General features: G+C 39.9%; 2 protein-coding genes across 3 annotated transcripts; one reads left to right on the top strand and one right to left on the bottom strand.

The window, feature by feature from the left end:
• The first annotated feature begins 588 nt into the window (after positions 1 to 588).
• syt5a (synaptotagmin Va) lies at positions 589 to 4,647 on the top strand. The gene is made up of 9 exons (XM_029508794.1): positions 589 to 745; positions 980 to 994; positions 1,401 to 1,582; positions 2,388 to 2,474; positions 2,681 to 2,848; positions 2,943 to 3,110; positions 3,218 to 3,335; positions 3,425 to 3,558; positions 4,438 to 4,647. Exons 1-9 carry the CDS (start codon positions 589 to 591, stop codon positions 4,645 to 4,647), a joined length of 1,239 nt encoding a protein of 412 aa, XP_029364654.1.
• A 4,076-nt stretch (positions 4,648 to 8,723) lies between these two features.
• tnnt1 (troponin T type 1 (skeletal, slow)) lies at positions 8,724 to 20,910 on the bottom strand. 2 transcript variants are annotated; one of them, XM_029507933.1, is made up of 15 exons: positions 20,785 to 20,910; positions 16,426 to 16,453; positions 16,319 to 16,332; positions 16,110 to 16,169; positions 15,213 to 15,230; positions 12,891 to 12,911; positions 11,888 to 11,909; positions 11,681 to 11,741; positions 11,020 to 11,136; positions 10,777 to 10,854; positions 10,173 to 10,286; positions 9,978 to 10,087; positions 9,230 to 9,320; positions 9,074 to 9,114; positions 8,724 to 8,966 (listed from the first exon to the last, which is right to left on the bottom strand). In XM_029507933.1, the coding sequence occupies exons 2-15, from the start codon at positions 16,449 to 16,451 to the stop codon at positions 8,921 to 8,923; spliced, it is 819 nt and encodes a 272-aa protein (XP_029363793.1). In that variant the 5' UTR covers positions 16,452 to 16,453; positions 20,785 to 20,910; the 3' UTR covers positions 8,724 to 8,920. The 2 variants fall into 2 exon arrangements, with proteins under 2 accessions (XP_029363793.1, XP_029363794.1); XM_029507934.1 differs by lacking the exon at positions 12,891 to 12,911 and having other exon boundaries at positions 11,888 to 11,906.
• Positions 20,911 to 22,343: the final 1,433 nt, after the last annotated feature.

Genomic DNA, 22,343 nt, shown 5'->3' with positions numbered 1-22,343 from the left:
AAAAACCAAATAAAGCTATCTTATAACTTTTTTTAAACAATACACGTGTGCTCATTCATCCTAGTAATTTTTCAATGGTATTTGAGTGTGTACTGGGAAGGCACTGTATTTAAGTAAAATTCTAACCAAAGATGAAGCACGGTTAGAGATTAAAGTTACACCCAGTCTGTTTCTCCACCACTGTGATTTCACATAGTCCCACTTGTACATGTGATATTCAGTTAAAAGTGCTTCTCCCTGATCCAGGTAGTTGATTTTGTCCAATATCTGAGACGGAGGAAAGACTGGGATGGTGACAGGGGATTAAAGAGATTACAGACAGGTGAAAGGTCAAACAGGACATTAGAAAGGACACATCTGAAAAAGGAAAGAAGCAGGGAGGAGAAATATGTCAACTATCCAACAAGGAAGTCAAAGTGTTAAATGTTGTTTATTGTAAAAAGATGGATGAGAAGAGGTTTGTATCATGGAGGCATGAGTACACATAGTAACAAACCCATTTTGTTACAAAATTGGCTGCATTGGCTTCAGTGCTCATAATTGTTTTGGAAGTGACTGAATGCTCCCTTTTGTTTTCACAGAGCAGTGATGCGATTGGTCAGTGTGGCGGGGGCACGGCTGCGCAGGGCAGCCGAGGAGGAGGAGAAGGAGCCCCCACCGCCTCCCCCACCCCCCTCACACCACTCCAACCACCAGTTTGCTAGCATGAAAAACAAGTTCTTCAATGAGCTCACACACCTGCCAAGTGAGCGCTCACTCAGACACGCAAGTGTACACATGGATTTACAAAATACACATAAGTGATTCTTACTTTAAACAAGGGCCCCGCTTTACACAGTGTCATGGTCTCTGCTGTTTCCCCTCATACCATTATCTATCCATTCCTATATCCCATTTCAATAAGAGTTTTTTCATTATTTCTTTTGCCATTTCTTCCTCTCTCATTTCTGCGTGTGCCCACTCTGCTCTGCTCCTCAAGATCATAAACTTAAGTGTAAGTCCATCTCATTTCTTGTCCTATTAAGTACAACATGGATCTGCTGATATGCTAACATTTGAAAATCAGCACTTAACGTAATATGCCCTTCAGATTGATAGGAATGCTTTAATTTTTTTCAGCTATTTTTCCATAAACCATATTATTAGGCACATTTAACATGGCACATTAATGACAAGAGGGACCACCAAACTTCTAAAAGCTGCTTTTGGAATATCTGCAGCACATGTCCAGCTAATTCATCCAAAAGCTAGCTGACAAACACAAGGAATCCCAACAATAACTACAATTCATCATCTGGGAAAAATCAATGTCTGAACAACACCTACTAACACAATATTAACTAACTATGAACTATGCTGCTTCAACCTGCCTTTCTCCCTCTTCTCGCTACTTTCTCCAGTGCCCATGTGGGCCGTGGGAGCCATCGTGGTTGTGGTCCTTGCCCTTGTCGCCTGCCTAGGATTTTGCATCTACAGGAAGTGCTTTAACAAGGGCAAGAAGCCTAAGAAGGTCAGAGAGAGGAAAGGTGGACGAGGGCGGAGAAAGAAGGACAAGGAGGGAGAGGATGGAGAGGAAAAGAAGGTGAGAAAAGAGAGGACAGGCAGGTTCTAGTTCATGTATTCCTGGTCATCGCATTTTTTGTTGAAAAGGTATAGTTCACCATTTTGGGATATATGTTTACTCTCTCCTGCTGAGTTGTATGAATGGATGATTCTGTATCAAACTGTAAGTTAATTACAGTAATTATATTGTATTCTAACTAGTTTTGCCCAAAACTGGAAACAGGGGAAACATCTTTCCTAGATCTGTCCAAGTCTAACAAAAATGTTAGTGCTAGCAGAAGGAATTCATTACATTAAATTACACACAGGCTGAAACTGAAGCCTAAAACTGCAGTCTAGTCAGTACCATAGACTCTCATAGACTCTCACAGCCTCATACAAAAATGGTCTCTGTGGCTAATTTGCTCCTTCATAACAATTGCATTAGTGTACACATTAGTGTGATTCTCAGAATGTTGAGATCTTCCGATAAGGACAGAACAAAAAGATGAAATTGAACGATGAAGCAATGTGTATTGGAGTAATTTGATGCCTGTCTACATCCTCCACAAGCCAACAGCTAGAGCCACCTCACTGTCCACAGCTGTTTGGCTCTGATCCATGTTGAGACCAATGGCTGAAGTGAGAGTTTAAACAGCCGTAATGCATCATGTTAAACGTGAAAAAAGGGATGATGACACAGAGTTGTTTCTCTCCTGTAATTTTCTCACAGTCTGGAGACTACTTATGGTAATAGACATTAACGTGGAGCAGAGGAAAAGAGGGAAAGCAGGAATCATACAACAGACTTACTATCAAATGCGTTCACTGATTTTATCCTACAGGAAGGAGAGGATGGGAAGGAAGAGGAAGAGAAGGAGTTCTTTGGCAAACTGGAGTACACACTGGACTATAACTTCACTGATAACCAGGTATACATGTGCACACACACATGCACGTACACACAAACACACTATACTGGAAGCATATTTACCAATATCATAAATCAAGAAACTAAAGAATTAATAGACCAGCTCAGTGAGGATGATGATGATGAGGCTCTTTATTCAGAAAAACGGACATACTGTTGTGATTTGAGCTGCTGAGTTTATCTTCATTTATCTTCTGCCCCCCGCAGCTGATAGTTGGCATCCTCCAGGCTCAGGACCTCCCAGCTATGGACATGGGTGGGACCTCGGACCCCTATGTCAAAGTCTACATGCTGCCAGACAAAAAGAAGAAGTTTGAGACCAAAGTTCAGCGCAAGAACCTGTGTCCAGTCTTCAACGAAACCTTCACTTTCAAAGTCTGTATATCGGCCCTTGACATGATCCCAAACACTTTCAGCTTTCATCATATCGGGGACTTGTCTTGTGAAAGTCTTCTCAATGTCTCTACAGATACCCTACAATGAGCTGGGCGGTCAGACTCTGGTGCTGCAGGTTTTTGACTTTGATCGATTTGGCAAACACGACGTCATTGGCGAGATCAAGATCGCCATGAACAGCATAGACCTTGGGCAGCCAATACACGAATGGAAGGATCTGGTTGGAGGAGAGAAAGAGGAGGTGATTCACAACATCCTCACTATTAAATCTGTCAAGATTTAATACTGATATTGTCATCGAATGAGCACAATGACAATTTGCCTGCATTAATGTTTTGTGCCTCACAGCAAGAGAAGCTCGGTGATATCTGTATTTCCCTCCGTTACGTCCCCACGGCCGGTAAGCTAACAGTGAACATCATGGAGGCGAAGAACCTGAAGAAGATGGACGTGGGAGGCCTGTCAGGTAAACACAACATACACATACATTATAGTTGCATGTTTATATGTTAATGGAGAGCAGTTAGGCTATCTCTACTGGTCTCTCGCTCTCAGATCCCTTTGTTAAGGTGGTGCTGCAGCACAATGGGAAGCGGCTGAAGAAGAAGAAGACATCGGTTAAACAAAACACTCTGAATCCGTACTTCAACGAGAGCTTCAGCTTTGAAATCCCTTTCTCTCAAATCCAGGTTTGTCCAAATCTTTTCACAGCTGGGGGTTAGAGTGAACAGTTAGTACATTCAGCGTTATGTATTGACATATATAAGCTGTGGCTAATCATTTAGACTAAAAAATTCAAATGCTTGAGGCCATTGTCATTCTGTGATAACTGCATTGTTGGCCATGACATTGGAGGCCCACCTCCACTGAAATCATACTACATAGTTTGCTGTAGACATGATAGACAAGGATGAATCAACATGAGTTTATTCTCTGACTTTGTGATGCCATCACAACTGCAAAACTAGTATAATCCCATCAGCTGTAGAACTGCTCATTTTGCTTATTGATAATCAGAAAATGGTAAATAAATATACTAAAGACAATAAATATGAAATCAGCTTGCAGAAATACTCCTTACATCCAGCTCAAACCACCTCTGCGTTTGTAAGTTAAGAGGTGCTAACATGGCTGGTGGTGTTGTTTTGTACACATTTTGCTGTAGTTTAGCTGCATATTTGGTGATTCATCAATGCGTGTCCACTGATAATAAGATTCTCTGAGCTTTGGGGTAATTTGTAGCAGATGCAGATAAAGATTTAATTGCATAAAATGACTGCTTTTCTGATGGGAGCTGTAAAAGTCTGAGTATTGCAGCTGGAGAGTACAATAAACAAACTATTAAAGAGGACTGCATCCACTCTAAAGGATGACATTAAAAGCTTGTCTTGGCTTTCATCTGCTGAAGAGGAACATTTCTGTGCGTTGTGTGCACAGACACTGGAAATACACATTATTGTAATCAGATAGTTATATTACCGTTGGCCTGATGGATATGTAAAGAAACTTGATTTATACAGTAGTTGTTTGCCTAAGCACAATTTCTTCTCTGCTTACTCCACACACAGAAAGTCCAGGTGTTGATCACTGTGTACGACTACGACAAGCTCGGCAGCAACGACCCCATCGGCAAGTGCTGGATTGGCTATGGCGCCTCAGGCGTTGGGCTACGCCACTGGTCAGACATGCTGGCCAATCCCAGGCGTCCGGTGGCCCAGTGGCACACGCTGCTGCCTGAGGAGGAAGTGGATGCTGCCCTGAAGGCTCCCATTCGCTAAATTCACACACAGTCACACGTATGTCTACAGCACTTGCTGTACAGGAAGCGTTCCCTTTCAATTGAAACCAAGCAATAGTACATTTTATAAAATAATTTGTAACTTGAATAGATAAAATTAGATTTCCTCTATTGTCGCACAACGGGGAAAATCACATTGTTACAAGATTTTTAACTTAAGAGAAAGAGAGAACAACAAACAAATGAGCAAACAGCAGAGACACACAATAGCAGGTAACCCATAGCAGCAGTTGTAACTGGGTAGTTATTAAAAATATTGCGCAGTTGTTATTGCACATTGTGTATTGCACAGTATTATTTATTTTCACAGTAGTGTGTGTGTGGTCTACTGGGGGGTCACACCAGTAGACCACACACGCACTAAGAATAATATTGTGCAATACAAAGAATATTGATCTTTAAAACCAGCATTCATTTTGAGATCTTTGGAGGACTAAGTATGTGCTTTATACTGTACTGAGTACATCCTATACAAATACAAACAACTACATAATGTGCACTTTCAGCACATTTCCATTTACACAATCCGATACGCAGTACAGCTGAGTTACAGTTAGAAGATTCATTCATATGTAATGTTAAAATCAATGCATCAGAGCCCAAGATAGCATGAATAAAATAGCAGACCCAGCACTTCCTATAATACAATGTGATAGTCTTTGAAAGCCTTTCTGTATGCCCTACCTGCCACCTGTGAATGTATTTATATGACCCCTGTTAGACTATTGTGGGATGTAAATCTGAGGACCTTATCAGTTATTTTCTGTAATTAAGAGAAGATTTAAAAAAAACAACCAATCAAACTGTAGAGCTTTCATTGAATAGACCGGCTGGGATGAGTCACCCGCCATTTGTCCAAAACTAAACTGTTTATCTCTGATTGGGTCTACATCCGCACATCAGAAAGAACTCTGAGCTAAAATGCCAGCTGTTCCAAATCGGTTTGGAACCACTATAGACAACGCTGTCCAAATGTGTAGTGTGAGATATTGTATTAGGTCTAAAATACAATGCAGCATGAGAAGTAATGGATAACCAACAAAGCAATATAGACCATCATGCATTGTGTGGTGAAAGACCTGACGCCTGTGGTAGAGAAAACTACTGTCAGTGAATCTGAGGATGTTTTTCAATTCTACTGATCAGCTCCCTATACAGTCCTGTACATTCTTCCTGGATGGTGAGGAAGGAGGCGTCTCAGCTGTCTGAAGCACACCTGCTGGATGTGTCCATGTGCTAACTAATGGTAGTCATGTGACCGAGGCCTCCCCACTTTGCCTTCCTCCTCTGTGACTGTGACTCAGTTTACACTTTTTCTGGGGAAGCAGACCAGCGTACATCCTGGCGTAGTTCATCTTGATGTAGCAGTGCTTGAGAAGTGATGTTTCATCGACAGAACTCTAGAAAAAGATGTTTTTTGGGAATAGCACTGATCTGCTGTCCGAGAGCGGGGTGTGAATATTCTTTTGTATTTTCCTTCTTCCTTGTTTTCCATGTTTTTCTCATTTACTTGGAAACCCTCAATTCTTCCAAACTTTGCTGCTTTTAGTTGCTTTTTTTGTTTGTTTTTATTAATCGTTCTTCTGTCTCTATCTGGCCCCTTCTGTGCATGTGCATGTTTCAGATGAGATCCTGCTTGGAGTGAGAGTGGATATTAACGTGTGTATTTATGTATATGCATGTGTGTGTGTGTGTGTGTAATGGAGATCATAAAAACGGTGAGAATCTGTTTGTGGTTTCGATACATACTTTTGTGACTGCAAATAAATGGCCGAATAAATAAAATGTTTCGTAACAACGACAGATGGCTTGGTGGATGGATGGATTTACATGCGCGTGCATGCCATAAAAGTCTCATGTTCAAATGTGACATCCTTTTATTTTCACACAAGCAAAGAGAGAGAGGCACACAATATCACATCAGCAGAGTCAGAAAAATGCCTACTTAGTGTGAAAGAGTGCATTCCTCTGAACCATAGAGATATTTTCTCCATCGTGTTTCAGAGTTGGACTAATGAAATGAGTGAGCCTGTGAACTCCTCAGTCTTACTTCCTGAGGCGAACTACTCCCTCCACCTGTGATATTTTTGTCATTTGTTTCCGTAATGTAATTATAAATATGAAGGTTTTTGTGCTGCCTTCACTGTCACGTGACTTAAGTGAAGCATGAAAACATGTTTGCGTGTGTCCTCATTCGAATGAAAGACTGGATTAACAATGTGTCCTCTGTAGCCCTTTTCTCACGCAGTGAGCCAAACATGTGCAGCAGGAATTAAAGAGAGGGAGGAGGGAAGAGTGGGTTGGAGACCCAACTATAACAGACAGGAGAGAAGACGAAAAAGTAAAAAAGATAAATAGGCAAAATCAATATGTCGCAGACATTTTTGTCAACCCCTGTGATGTCACCCACTGGTTTTGAAGTCTTGAGTTGGTAATTTAGCTTTTCTTAATTTTTAACGAAACAAAATTTGGTTGTACTTGGGGGTTGACGTTGAGGAGGAGTGAGGGCTGGACCTGCTTTTTGGTCTGTTTTCCTCTAAATCAGACCATTTGAAAAATAAACATCATGTTGTATTGAAGATGTGAGTTTAGACACTGAGACCATAAATACTGAGCTAATAAACCAATTTAATGCAATATTATTATTAACCTCTTTTTTACAGCTGCTGGAGTCGATCCCAGTGGTCATTAAATACTGTTCAGCATTGACTTCATTTTTCAGCCATGAAACTGATGTTCACTGTTATAGACAGTTTTTAGATGATCAAACAGTCTTGAGATATATCTGATTCTACAGCTTACACCGATTCTGAATTGAAATAAACATGCATAGCTTAAAAATAAAAACAGAATGCCCATGCTTTTATTCCTCAGTTTGTTGTCTTGCACAAACACGTCACTATGGTTGTGGGCTGTTCATACATGCAAGCATTACAGCAGAGGTCCACTGGGTGATGCCAGTAGATCAGGTGAAAGTTGTGTATCTGTGCCGTGACACCCCGGTGAGTTACTGCAGAAAACAGGACTGTCCAGAGGACAGCACTTAATGTCACCATTCTGTTATGGGGAGGGAGTGTGTATAGAGCATCAGCAAAACGGCCCAACAAAGTTTGCTCTTTATAAGGGGCTTCTTGGAACTTTCAGATAAGCACCACAATTACATCATCTATGTTTGGAAGTAAATGTGGCTTGTCAGCTACACAGGAAGGAGCGATGTAACAATTTTCCCGGGATGAAGCTTGAGAGCCATGAAAACTTTGACTTCTATACAGAGAAAATCATTTTTTCCTCGCAGCAGTGGCATCATGTGCATGATGCACAAGCCCCCCTGCACCAAAGCACTGCAACGCTTACACAGCTGTTGAACTTCCTCATGCTTTGTTTATTGCTTGTTTAAGTCTGTTTTATCTGTTTTTATGTTGAGATTATTGCACAGAATTTTGATCTACAATGTACAAAGTGTGTAATCTAATGTAATCTAATTAGATTTTAATCTAAACAGTAAGTATTAACAACCTACTCAATGTTATTTAAACAAAAAAAAAAAAAAAAAAAGGGTTTGTGAGTATTTGCTCACCACACACACTTCTGTTGGCTGTTCTTTTTATATATATTTTATCCTGAGCCATAAAGGTTTAAAGCTGGACTTGCTGCTTTCCATCTACCTTCTGCATTACTACATTATTTAAAGCATTGTGTTCTTGTTTAAAGAATGGATTCACATTTTTCAAGTGTGTTTTGGAGTCAGCTGCACATTGACATGTAAGAGCTGTAATAATTTCTGTCCATGATGAGCTGTTACCAACCTCCTCAGGTTCTGCCGATCTTTGCCTGGCAGCAACACTGGCCCTCAATTTTCTGATCATGCAAAAGGTTCCAATTTTCAGACCAGATTAAAGGCCAGAGCAAGTCACCGTCAGAGTTGATGAGCGAAGGAATTCAATTTGATGCAGAACTAATGTGTCGTCCGTAACGTAAGCAGCTGGTAATGCTTACGTTAGCTATGGACGGCTGTATTCCTGAACGAGAAAGGAGAAGTGACAATGCCAACTCAGGCTCTGTGCATGTAATTTTATTATCAATACATCTTATCAAGAAACATTTCATATCCGTCACACATACAGGGAAGATCTAAAGAGTGGCACTTGGAGACCAGATGGAGAGACCAGATCTCACCTCTGCACTCCTTTACCGCTTCTCCGCTCTTTCTTATCAGTGTGTTTTTCGTTTCTCTTCTTTGTACTGTTCCACCTTTACTTCCAGCGACCACCCACCTTCCCTTTGCCATGGACCTTTTTACTGCAAAGTGAAAGGAGGAGGAGACAGAGGGATGTATAAAAAGAAACTCATAAACAGAAAAATACAGTATCTAAATCCACATAATTTGTCTTTAAGCAGCTACTTACAATTTCTGAGCATGTTGGATTCTGTTCAGCAGCACGATGATCTGAATTCAGAGGGAATAATAGAAATGGCACAAGAATTATGAAAGAGATTAGTAAGGATGAGAAAGAGCAGTCGCTCCCAATCATTTCTGTGAGCAGTCCCCATGCAGGTCTCACCTCATATTTCTGGTGTTTCATGTGCTCAATGAGGTCAAACTTCTCAGACTCCAGCTGGTAGATCCAATTCCACATATCCTGGGCTCGTTGCCTTGGAAACAGAGAAACAAAATTTAGAAAGGATGTTTGAAAATGTTTTCCAAAATTCTTGCGATGATTACAATCAAGAGTCTCGCTCAATGTCATCAGTTGTGATCAGCCAGCTAAGATATTATTAGTATCTATTATTGTTTTTTCAATATTTTAGACAAACTAATTAAATATGCAGCTAATTTCTATTTAGATAATATAATGTTATACAAATATTAATGCTAAGGCAAACATTTTACGTTCTCAGCAGCTGCTAAGAAGAAAAAAGAGAAATACAGAATCAGCACTGGAACAAGTTTTACTGGGCATTTTAATTTCTATTCTCTTGGCTCTTAGGTAACAGATTATACTGTGTTTTGCGCGATGTTAATGCTCCTTACATTCACGTAAACAGCACGGTTAATTGCCTTGTTTTTGAAATATGCTATAAAATAAACTATTCTGTTCTGCTGGCATTGCCATTTTTGCCCCAAGCGCAATGCGTCATGGGATATCTTGCTTGGATTAGTGACCATTGGTTATTCACTACTTTTCACAATGCATTGTGGGATACTTAGAGTGTACTACATTTTGTCGCAAAACATTTGGACACCACTACAAAACGACAAGCTCACTATATAGTGCACTGTACAGTGATTCGGGGGTGGAGAAGACTCACTTGAGGGCATCCTCCCTCATACTATCAATGGCCAGAGGCTGTCGTCTTTCTGCCAGGGTCTTCTTCTTGATCTCTCTGCCTGTCAGACGCTTGCCCTTCCTCGTCTCTGCCTGGAACAAACAATGTCCACAGCTCACAGTCATCCTTCATCTGCCTCTCATCATCACCACATCAGGATAACAGCTCTTGACTGACCTTGGCTAGGAAGCCTCCAAAGTTTGCTCCCATTCCAGATAGTACTTTCTTTTTCTTGGCATCATCATCTGCCTTCCTCTTGGCCTCCTCTTCCTCTTTTCTGTGACGCTCCTCCTGCCAGATCAAGATGGATGGAGTCACAAAGGTGCTGGAAGCCACACATTCTTTTTTTAACTGTATTTTTTAGAGCGTCAGGAGGGGACAGTTTATATTGTGCTGTCAGGCTTTGATGCTTTGAGTGGATGATTTATGAACTGGGATATCTCTGTAACACAGTTGCAGCGTTATTATTTGGATATTGAAGTCGACCAGATTATGATTTGATAATATTTTAATGATTACCAAACAGTGTTAGTATATTTCAGTATTTAAGCAGCTTTTTATTCACTTTGTGCCTAAATATGTAAATATAAAGTCGTTGTAGATGGTTTGGTAACAGAGAACCACATTTACAACAGTTTAGTCGACATAAATATACTAAATTTGAGGTACAATTTAGATGCAATGCAGTTCTAAATAATGTGATGATATTCTGTATGGTTGCAGCCTGGTTAAGGAATAAACATGCACACTTTGTGTGCGTATTTGTGTGGGTCTGTGTTACCGCAATCCTGTTCTGTCTGTCCTTCTCCTTTTCTGCTCTGACTCTCTGGATCTCAGCTCTCTCTGACCGACGGCGTTCCTGATGGGAGGCAAAGCAGAGAAGCCAGATATTAATGCAGCATATTTAAATATGTACTTTACGATAGCAGTGAAGTAGCTTAGTTAAATAAATGTTCCAACTGTCGCTGTATCATTGCTGTTCAGTAACACCTTGTTAGTTGTGTTAGTGTCAGCCTGATCTTACAATTCGCTCTTTGAGATAGATGAGTTCTTCTTCATCCTTTTTCCTCTGCTCGAAGTGGACATCGATCAGAGTATGCAGCTCCAGTAAATCCTTCTCCATACGCTTTCTGTGGATGTCCTATTGGAGGAAGACAGTGTTCATTCCCGTGTGGGCAATGGGAAATGACATGGCTTGATTAAAGTTGACTATTTTACCACTGACACATCATTTGGATTCTGTGTTTATCAGAAAATCATTTTGAAATCATATACATTCATTCTGTTTTCCCTCAACCCATCTGATTTGATAGTTTATAAGAGCATAAAATGGGTTTGAACTAAAGAACTTCTGAAATTTTGTTTTAACAAGCTGTTCGGGCTCCTTAATTGTTATAAATTAAAGATTGCTGTCAGAATAGATGATTTTTGCTTTTTTTTTTTTTTTTACAAACAAAGAATGACACTGATCGAGAAAACTGTTGCTGGATAGACAACCACCAAAAACATTTCTTGTTAATTTCCCCCAGTCAGTGAAGCTGTTGAGGTTAACTGAGCTGACATGTTAGATTAGAAAAATGACAGATGTTCCTGGATCATTATGATGCTCTTTCAAAGTAAAAAAAAAATAAAATAATGAAAGAAAGAAAAACTAATCTGGCTTTATAGCCTTTCTCATAACTTACATCAAAATCCACCCTCTCTCCTTCAGGAATCTTTGGAGGGGCAAGTTGAGGCACCAAAGGCCTGGAGCAAAGAGGGATGCACAACTTTAATGAGGGAATGATGAGAGAATAATTGCAAGATCAACGTAATATTCGTGGAATGTGACATTTTGGACTGAGAAGACAAGAACTACTGTAACCAATAATTAATAAAATAGTGTGACATACTTGGGTTTGGGGCGCTCTTCTTCTGTTGATGGAGGAGAGAGGGATTAGCAAGAAAAAGATCACATAATATGAGTAAAGAAGGTTTTTGTTTTAAAATGTTAAAGGACAAATAGAAAATCGGTTAACAAGGTTTATCAGATTTTGACCTCATTTATTAGACATTCAAAAACATTTGAAAGCTTGGTATACTTATTATTTAGGAGAGTAATTATTCAGACCTCCAGACACACATATGTATTCGGTCACCTGCATTGACTGGTATAAGTGACATCCCATTCTTAATCCACGGGGTTTATTATGACATCGGTCCACCCTTCGCAGCGATAACAGCTTCAACTCTTCTGGGAAGGCTTTCACACAAGGTTCTTCCATTCCATACAGTATGGTACGGTGGGATACTAAGAGATGTTGAACAATTCCATGCTCCCAACTTTGTGGGAACAGTTTGGGCATGGCCCCATCCTGTTCCAACATGACTGTGCACCAGTGCACAAAGCAGAGTCCACAGAGACAAGGATGAGACAGCTTGGTGTTGATGAACTTGCACAGAGTCCTGACCTCAACCCAATAGAACACCTTTGAGAGTAATTAGAGTGGAGACTGAGAGCCAGGCCTTCTCATCCGACATCAGTGTGTGATCTCACAAATGCACTTCTGGAAATATGATCAAAAATTCCCACGAACACACTCCTAAGGCTTGTGGAAAAGCTTCCCAGATGAGCTGAGGGTCAACTGAGGTCATATTAACCCTATGGATTAAGAATGGGATGTTGCTGAAGTTCATATGAAAGTCAAGACAGATGAGCCAATACTTTTAGCAATAGAGTGTAGCTATCAGTATTTTTGATATGTGAGTTAAAATATTGCTGATACCAGAAAGGATTTTTTTTTAATATGTTAGATAATTAATTTGGGCAAGAAATGTTTCAACCAACTTGGTGCTGCACTTGAGGAGAAAGTCATGGGTTTTACTCTTCAGGGGACCACACTGACTGTTTCTCACCTTCTTCCTGGGCTTCTTGATCTGATGTACCAGCCACATAAAGGCCCAATGGAAGATGGCAGGACAAGATGGAGTCGAGGGAGCCATTAATGATGGGTGAAAAGTACAAATGACGAAAGCAGGGGAATGGAAAATGTGAGGTGAAACAGAGGGAGCGAGAAAGAAATGATAGGAGGGATTGGAGAAAAGTTGGAAAAAAATTGAAATTGAAAAGTGTGAAGGTAAAGACTCATAGGAAGGTAGAGGGATTTGAGACACCAAGAAATAAAGAGGAAAAATTAACAACAGAAGGAAACAATGGTACATAGAGAGAAGAGAAGATGTATGGAATGATCGAAAGAAGCTCCAAGTTAACATTTCATACTGCACAAGCAGCTAGCTTAACAACATTGTTCAGCATTTTGGAAACTACACTCTCCACCCTCGTGCCAATAAGAAGATCAATAATAAAGCACCTAGCAGTCATTTAGGGTAGCTTAGCACGAAGTCTGGAAATGGGTTAGCCTCGTGACTAGGCAACAAAACACTGCAATGAACATCTCTATACCTAGTAAACAGCACTGCTCAGGACATGGTGGAAGCTTTATTAAATTCTTTATGCTAAGCCAAGCTAATTGGCTGCTGAATCTATGTTTACCGTATAGATATTAAAATCTAATGGCTGGCTGGAGAGCAAACAAGTGCATTTTCAAAAATGTTAAACTGGTGATTTAAAACTATCATTTCCCATCATGCAATGCTAGCCACGCTATAAACTGGCAGATATATACCATCTGTGTGGCTATAGGGAAAAGAAGTTTTGCACAGCAATTTGCAAACATTTATTGCTACATAATGCACATATGAATAAATTCCTACATGTAAATTTGAGTTTTATCCGTATAAACATTTCTCTGAGGTTGAATCTAACTTGTTGAATTAAATGTGAATATGTGGAGCTACAGAAGGACAGTCTAGTCCATCTGTTCAGACTGTTTACCTCCCAAAGCCCCTCAATGTTCTTTTCTTCACAGATCTTCCCATGCAGCAATTTGTATTGTTTTAAACCAGTGCTCAAAAACACAGTGGACATTACCACCTGCCCCCGGCCCCCTGATAATATGTGAGCTCTCAGAGAACATGCTGGTTTAAAACTCAGAATAATGAATGTGAGAGTACATACAGTGGTTGCAGCTGAAGAGATGACTTAATGATATTGTGCAACTTTTAAAGTTGAAAAATACCCTAAAGCAGACAACACATCGGTGTGGTATGATTATGATCGTTTTTATGATCTTTCATTCTGTTTTGAAATCTACCCTAATGTCAGATGAGATAGTGGCGACCCATAACTTTAATCCCAAATAAATTTACAACTCCTTATGTGTGGATTACATTGCAGACCAGCAGCTGAGATTAGTTTTTCTGGTCATTAGATTAAAAAAATTAATTAATAAATGACATTCTAAAGACAAATTAATATTTAAGTGTTTAAGCATTTAAAATATTTAAGTATGAAGATGGGTTGGAAACCTACATTTTTCTTGAGCAATGATTTGTAGACTGGTGCCCCATTGGATACCTTAAAGACTTTTTCAGGTTGTCGGGAGCAACAGAATCAACTAAAGCACAAGATAAATAAATACAGCTCGCCTCTGACCTAGTTGCTAGCAAACAGAGTTGCATTCACATTAAGTTAGAGCTCTGATTTTTTATTTGAACCCTTTTTGACCTACAGAATATTCATCCTCTTTATGATCAGTTTGGTTCTGCGCCAGCTCCTGACAGATCTTTCTGACTTTTAACCTTAAGTGTACTACTTTAATGAAAACACTTTCCAGCTGGCTGAATTCTTGAAATTTCCATAGAACCTTTTAGAAGTGACTGATGTGAACAAGATCATAAAAAATATCATAAATATACAACATTGGCGGCAACAGCACGCAATGAGAAATGCAGTAAAATGTTCACAATGCTGACAAAGGCATGATGAAAATAGCAATGGTACAATTTTTAACATGACATATAACCTTTATCGTTGCTGTTACCGACCCATTATTGCTGCTATTTGAGGGAAAATGACAAACTAAATTTCATTGTGTTCTAATGTCCAGTGCCAACAATAAATCTATTCTATTGCATTCTTTTATCCTCACACAATGAAAAATAGTGTATGAGTGACGAAGGTGTTCACCACTAACATTTAGTAATGAAATACAATGCATGAAAATCTTTTTTCTCAGAGAGTCCCGGTGTGATTTTAAATCAGGGGCAAATACAATTCTTAAGGTTTTAAGGCTAGAGATAAATGGTATCTAAAAATGTGACCTGTGATGACCTTACCTTGGTACTCTTGCTGCTCTGGTAACCCGGACCAACAGTGTCAGCCAGTGGAAAAGCAGGATAGAGGGGGAGTTGATAGGTCAGAGTTAGTGCAGCATCACTCATAACTCACTCGGTTATGAAGGAGAGGGGGGATGACTGCTGGGCCCTGAGCACTTGTTTAACAGGGAAAGACATTTCTATCATAATGGAAACACCTTTGGCTTCCCTGACTGTTTAGTCTTTTCACGTATGATTGAGCATGTTTTACCCCCCTGATTTGTTATATAAGCAGTGTTGGGCAAGTTACGTCAAAACTGTAATGCATTATTTAATACTTGTTACTGTCATTTCAAAGTAATTCATTACATTACATTATTGTATTTGAAATGTAAGGCATTACACTACTTTTGCATTTCATGGATTTGGCATTCTAAATGTAGCACATTACACATCCAGTGGAAGGTGATGTGATATCTGACAGAGCCAGACTTAAGGCTAAAAACTGTACAGATCTTTAGGTTTCCCACACAAAGGGCATTTAATTACGATATCCCTCACGGCCTTATTTCTGATGAACTGAAAGTAATGGGCATATGCCCATCTGGACTGCTGCTGCTGCTGCACTCATCTCTTCTGTTCTGTATAGAAGATTAGAAGGGAAGTGAAACATTTTCTCATCTGCAGAGCTCAGTGATTTTGGCGATTTTGTATAGAAAAAAATCTGGGTTAAAATGCATTGTAACACACCTTACTGATATTTGTACTGAGTAAAATGTTATCAGCTTTTTTTTTTTAACGCCTTAAATTATCGCTACAGCAAAAAGCAATGCATTACAGTAATTCATTACTTCTGTAATGCATTTCTCCCAAAACTAGATATAACAGGCAGCAGTCCTATGTGAAAGCTGACCTTACCTCCTCCATCCTCATCCACCTGCTCAGTTTCTTCCTCCTCTTCAGCCTCCTGTTCCTCCTCTGGGAGAAAAGAGACTCACAGAGATGAATACAGTTTAAGCTCTCATATGAAAATGCATTGATTTTTTTTTTTTTTTTTTTTTAATTTATGTTGTTCGTTTAATAAGTCTGTGAGAGAGACAGCGATAAATATGGACGACAGGACTTACCCTCTGCCTGCTCCCTGGAGAGAAGGAAACACAGATATATATGGATCATCATTTATCACAGGTGATCCATTTATCCATGCATAAAATAAATAGTGATGGATACTCACTCGTATTCCTCTTCTACATCTGACATGACTGCAATGGAGAGAAACACAACAGTCTTCTTAAAAAGATCACAAATAAAGCGACAGAATACCGCCCAGCTATATGAAGTACAGGGTACCAATCGGGGATGTTTTTGTTGACACATAGAAGTGAAGTAAAACATTAATTTTCTAGTCAAACTTGCAATGCAGCTTGTGGACTCTGTTGTCTTCAGGGCCCGTCTCTGTGGACGGACCACTCTGTCACAGTCTGCTGTGATTACCAACACACAAGCAAGGAAACACTTCACTGTGTGTTTTGCTATAATTGTCTCCCTGAGTTGCCATTGTACTGACATGAAACCACACACAGACACACAGACGTGTATGATGACAAGGCCTGTCAGGGAGCCTGGGGAGATTGATGGAGCGTCAACAGGTGAGAATGTGACATGGGTTAAACGCAGCTAGACCTGGGCAGATAAAGTTTCTCTCACTTTCTAGTCTCATCCACGTTCCCCCTCTCCACCTTTGTCCTTTGTCATAGTTTCCGCTTCTGTTCTGGACTTTTCGACGCACTACATGTGATGATTTACATTGAAACACTGCAAAGGTGAATAAGGTCCATGTTGAAAGCCTGTAACTGTATCTATTTAGATTTAATAATGCACACAAGGTGTGTTGAACCTTAACACCTCTAACTTAACAACTGGGTTCACAGTTTGACAAGTCAACTGAGCAACTCACAAGTGTCTGATAAAATTAGAAAAGCTTCTCTGAGACGCTTTGCCAGGGGTCAGCGTTCCCTTTCATTCTACTGTGTCCTCTGTTATGTTTGTATACTCTGATAATACTCAGAACCTCAATGAAAAAGACGTTTCTGTACTTTTTCCTCACTAGCCCGTTATGCCTTCCTATCTCTACTACCCTCTCTATCTTTCTATCATCGGGAAGAATTTATAGAGGTCCTGGTTCAGTGTGGTTGAATTTTATAGCAGAAGCAATGTTGTTAAAAGGTTTGCCCTCTCTGTCCCGTCTGTTGTTGTGCCCATTGACATGCCTGACCCTGGAGTTTGGCACAGCCCTTCCTTTCAACGGGAAATCAGTAACTGTCAAACCCTCCACACACTGTCTTTGTCTGTGGTCGTATCTAAGGGAGCAGTGCATGGAGCAATCTGCAGTTCTGCTTTTCACATACTGGAAAATGGGGAAGCTAACCTCCTAACTTTCACCAAAGTGATCCAAGAATCCAAGCATGGCCAAAAGTCTAAGCTTTATTTCCTAAATTCTGTTATGACAGTACAGGCCAAACGTTTGGACATACTTTCCTATTCATTTGAATAAAAAAGTGTGTCCAAACTTTTGGCCTGTACTGTACATCAATAAAATCACCCAGAGCAACAACAGAATTGATCAGTCATGAATCTGCTGCTCATGTAACAGACGCTTGTTTCTAAATGCAGAAGGTGGCTGTTTTCATCAATAAAATCTCCCTTTGGTACTTGCTGTCCAGCACCTAATAGCAGAGAGACAGTTCAATGCTAGCTGGTGACCATAGTGGAGCATTTTAACAGCAAAGCAAGAGTTGGTGGAGACCGAAAACGGAGCCGAATGAGGATGAATATTTCGTCACATGGCCAGAAAAACTACTCAAAATAAGTACTGCCATGTAATTGCCCGTGATGTGTAAATAACAACTGTTTGCCATATCAACTTTGTATAGGTTGTGTTCATCATTTGTTTGCGCTGCCTCCAAATGACCCAGAAATCTGTAATCTGTAACTGCAGGTTTAAACTCACGGTATAAAATGCATTAATATGTTAATTCTGGAGATGCTGGTAGGAGAATGTTATCAAATTTTATACTCTTGCCGCACTCTGTCTGGCCATCTTCACAGTTCTGCACTATTATAAATATTATTAATTCTAATTATTATTATTTCTTTGGAATTAGAGTAAACACATCAAATCAGGATATTTTAATCTTCAAAATATTAACTAACAATGACATTCTCCACCAATAATAATAAATACTTTCTTTTCATTTGTTGCTGTCTGAACTTTTCAAATTTACTTTTCAAATCTCCTGCCCAGAGATTGTTAAAATATATCAATATCATAATTTAAAAGTAGGCATAAATAGTAAGGCAAGTTATACTGATTTGCTAATAATATTTGCTACTTCTTCATACTTTCCACACGTTTCTGTGGGCAAAATAATAACTGATGTGACAGCATTGGAAGTTAAGTCACGAACAGCTCGATGAGCATGTCTGTAACTAGATATAGTACAGTCGTCCGTTTAAGATCCGAAGATTAGCCACATTATGGGGCATCCAAAAATGTTTGCTCCCTGCCTCTGCTTGACAAGCCAAAGCTATTGTCAACAGGACCAAGGACATGCTCAGAACAGACCTGCTAGCTTCAGTGGTGAAGCTAGCAGGTCGCAAAGTATCAAAGTAGTAGGTAGTATTAAATTTCACGGGACATTAACAATCACTTGGAGTATAGAGCTTTAGTCATAGGCTCTGTTGATATAATGTTAATGATAGAGGAAGTCTTTATTTTACTCAAAAGGTACATAACATAAAGCTGTGGGGGCTGTGGAGGGGGGATGGTGGGGAGAAATGGCACATGGATGAATTCGAGGTGCACATTTCATCGGAGGGTGAGGTGGAGCCAGAGGATTAAGGAGAAGAGTCGGGTTGCAGCAGGCAACGAGTGTAGGCCTTAGCAGGGTTAATTTTAGTCAAGGACAATGTGTGTGCCTGTGAAGTAAAGAATGGATGTGCAACAGAACCTCATTGGAGTTAAATACAGTCTATTGTTGGCTATTGATAGACTCTAGACTGGAGATGAGAACAGAACAGGTCAGCAAAATCCATTTTAAAAAGAGTTGAAAACAGCCTAACTTCACTTGAGAACAACCATCCAGCTCAAGTGACTTGAATATTTAATCTGAATTGGTCTTATGTCGTATACTGTCACAACTAATCCCCCTCTGCTGCCTAACATAAATATGACTTAAGAAATGACTAAGACTTCCTTCATGGGGTCTTGTCACAAAATACATCCCCTAAGACCCTCACACCAGCCAACATAACTGAATGTCTGACCCCAGCCACTAGTCTAACACCACAAGACCTAACCTTCAGGTACTCATTTGAATTTGTGGGCTCCACGACTTTGGTCACCATAAAGCTGTTGGATCTCACAACTGTAATGGGTTTAGTTGCTCCTCAAATAAATAAGCCCAGAGTAACACACACACAAACACTATCAACTGCATAGATGACATTTGTGTGCAGACACCTGTTTAATACCCACCACTTTACTCTGAGTGCTAAACTTAGCTAGCCTTACCTCAGATGGTTAGCCTTTTTATGTGTGCTTGGCAATGACCACAATGGAGCAAACTGAAAGGGGACACACACACACACATGTGCTGTACTCGCCTAATAAGCTGTCAGACAATTTTGACAGCTCCAAAGGAAGAACACAGCTGGGTGACAGCACTGTGCCACCAGCTCTAAATACCGAAAGCTTCAGATTGTTTTGTCCACATCCTGAAAACCTCCAGTACTAAGAATAAAGTCCGTACTGTTAATCAGATTCAGAGTGAAACTAAAAACCAAGATCCTCTAAATAATCTGTTCCCAATAAATCACATGCTGCATGGCCTTCCCACAGAATACCCAAATTACTAACATACAGAGAAGCTGCAGAATCATGCAAGTGGTGACACAAATAGTGTCTCTTAAACTCTTCAAAGAAGACATTTTTTTTTAAATTGTATAATTGTATCTCATCATGTTTCTCCAACGTAAACACCATCTAGTGTTTATTCTGTAAAAGATCATTTTAAAATAAAGATAATTACTAATGATGTGCTCAGATACATTATTGTTTGGTGTTGAATGAGCTCACTTGAGATAGCTGATTAATTAATTCTGTTTGATTATTATTGTTGTTCATGGTAAAGGAGGCTTTAAAGTAAGGCTTCCTGTGTGGTGCATTCAGGGATGCTCAGACACCCCAATCTTGAGTGTCTCTGCTGAGAAGAAACGTTAACAATTTATGCTCAGCAGACGTAGATGTAAAGCATGAAGTGCAATGTTTAAATTTCTTGTGTGAAAATGGTTGTTGAATGTTCAGTGACTCTAATAACAGATTATTATTAGGTACACCAACAAGGAGGAGTCAAACACTGTCAAAACTGATGAAACATGATGAATACCATCGAAGAAGAGAAACCATTGGTGAATGAAGTCATAGTTATACATTCATCACAAAGTTGCAGCATTTTGTCAACTTATTCTGCTGCTGGGCTCTTCTGAAAGTCCAGACATATCAAAGAACAGTAAAACAGACAGACAGACGTACCTGTGTGAAGGTGTGGTGTCACCAACCAGAGACAGACAGAGGGACAGAGACTGGAGAGAGAATGACCATTGTACTGAAACAGAGGCAGTTTTATACAGAGAGGTGGTGGGGTATCTTGTGTATGTGTGTGCGTCTGTGCGTGTTTGTGCGCCTGCCATCTGAATCTGTATGCATGCTGTGAGAATTACTGAGTGTACAAGTGTTCAATACAAGAATAACTGTGAGTCCATGTGCACAAATGTGAAGATTTGTGTGTGTGTGCGATGCCAAGGCTGGGGGCCACAGGCGGATTAAGCGGAGGCAGAAAGATGAGCACCTCGCAGGATTAGGGAGAACAGAGAAATGACCTCACTGGACAGACGGGGTATGCCACAGGGCAGGTGGAGAGGGGTATGACAAAAAGGAGAGGGAGGGTGTGATGGATGGAGGGAGACAGAGCTGCCAGGGAAGAACTGTAAATGGGGTGGAGGCTGCCTATGAAAAGGGAGGAGTTAAAGATATAAAGATAGTCAGGTCTCAACATCGACATGGAAAACTTGGCACAGAGAATAAGCAAAGACATACAAAACATTGAAACAAAGAGAATAATCCACCTAGCTCTGTCATTATTAATAATTCACTGTGATTCCATCACAGTGATGGACACCTGTTATCTTGGACAATTATTCAAGTTCCTCTACAGACATGTTTTAGAGGCTTTAAGAAGCCTGTGCAATGATTCATATTTTGCCAAACATAGTTTTCCCATATCAGCTGAATTTGGCTTATGCAACATCAGATCTCTGGCTGATCAAAACTGGGGAGCAGAGCATTTGAGAACAGTTGCTATAGTTGGCATCTATCAGTCATTTGTGTCATGTTTTTGCTTTTGTCCAAATGACAGTGGCTGACACAGTTTCAGTCTGACTGTCTGTGTATACTAGGTTTCAGGTTTATTCAGCCCATTATGCTATATTAGGTTATACGACATATCACCTCTGGCTGTCTGAATCTGTCTGCAGCTCACGCTGGAGCTATTCAGTCCTGGTCCTAACTGTTTATTTGACTCATTATGTCTTGTAGTGTATAAAAAACATAATGTGCATATGTTAAAACATACTGTTATTACATGCTGTTCTTTTTTCGGGACTAATGTTCCACTAATCTCTTGGCAGGTTTTCAAAATAATTCGTCATTTCTCTTAAAACCAAGGAGGACTCTTGGCCATTGGTTTTAGGAATACCAATGTATCTGCCAATCAGAGAAAAATCTAGTTAACTAAGCCATCATTCTATTTCACTTTTGGACACAGGCACTTGTTGACATACAAGCAGACAAGCAGAGATGTAGGAGTGTGCTGGAGCGAATAAAATCACGAACGACAAAGCACAGCAGGATGTGTTAACCAAAAATAGAAGTGACAACTTCTCTATTTTTGGTTAACACTTGTTTACTTTTCCCATGAAAAGTTTCTAGTTTCTTTGAACTTTCCAGTTGACAGAAACTATTAAGACCATAGATAAATGTTTCCATCCCATATATATTCAGTGCTTTTCACAAACATCTGTTTTCAGGGAAAC

Source organism: Echeneis naucrates, chromosome 8, assembly GCF_900963305.1.
Source record: "Echeneis naucrates chromosome 8, fEcheNa1.1, whole genome shotgun sequence".
NCBI classification, from domain to species: domain Eukaryota; kingdom Metazoa; phylum Chordata; class Actinopteri; order Carangiformes; family Echeneidae; genus Echeneis; species Echeneis naucrates.
This window is presented reverse-complemented; position numbering and strand designations above follow the sequence as displayed.

Excerpts from the sequence above, each read along its gene's own strand:
- tnnt1 (XM_029507933.1), bottom strand. The coding sequence starts at position 16,451 with ATGTCAGATGTAGAAGAGGAATACGA. Across the intron at positions 11,742-11,887 it reads GAAGAGCGCCCCAAACCCAA|GCCTTTGGTGCCTCAACTTG; the intron begins GTATGTCACACT and ends TCTTTGCTCCAG. Across the intron at positions 10,088-10,172 it reads TTGGAGGCTTCCTAGCCAAG|GCAGAGACGAGGAAGGGCAA; the intron begins GTCAGTCAAGAG and ends TGTTTGTTCCAG.
- syt5a (XM_029508794.1), top strand. The coding sequence starts at position 589 with ATGCGATTGGTCAGTGTGGCGGGGGCACGGCTGCGCAGGGCAGCCGAG. Across the intron at positions 1,583-2,387 it reads AGGATGGAGAGGAAAAGAAG|GAAGGAGAGGATGGGAAGGA; the intron begins GTGAGAAAAGAG and ends TTTATCCTACAG. Across the intron at positions 3,111-3,217 it reads TTGGAGGAGAGAAAGAGGAG|CAAGAGAAGCTCGGTGATAT; the intron begins GTGATTCACAAC and ends TGTGCCTCACAG.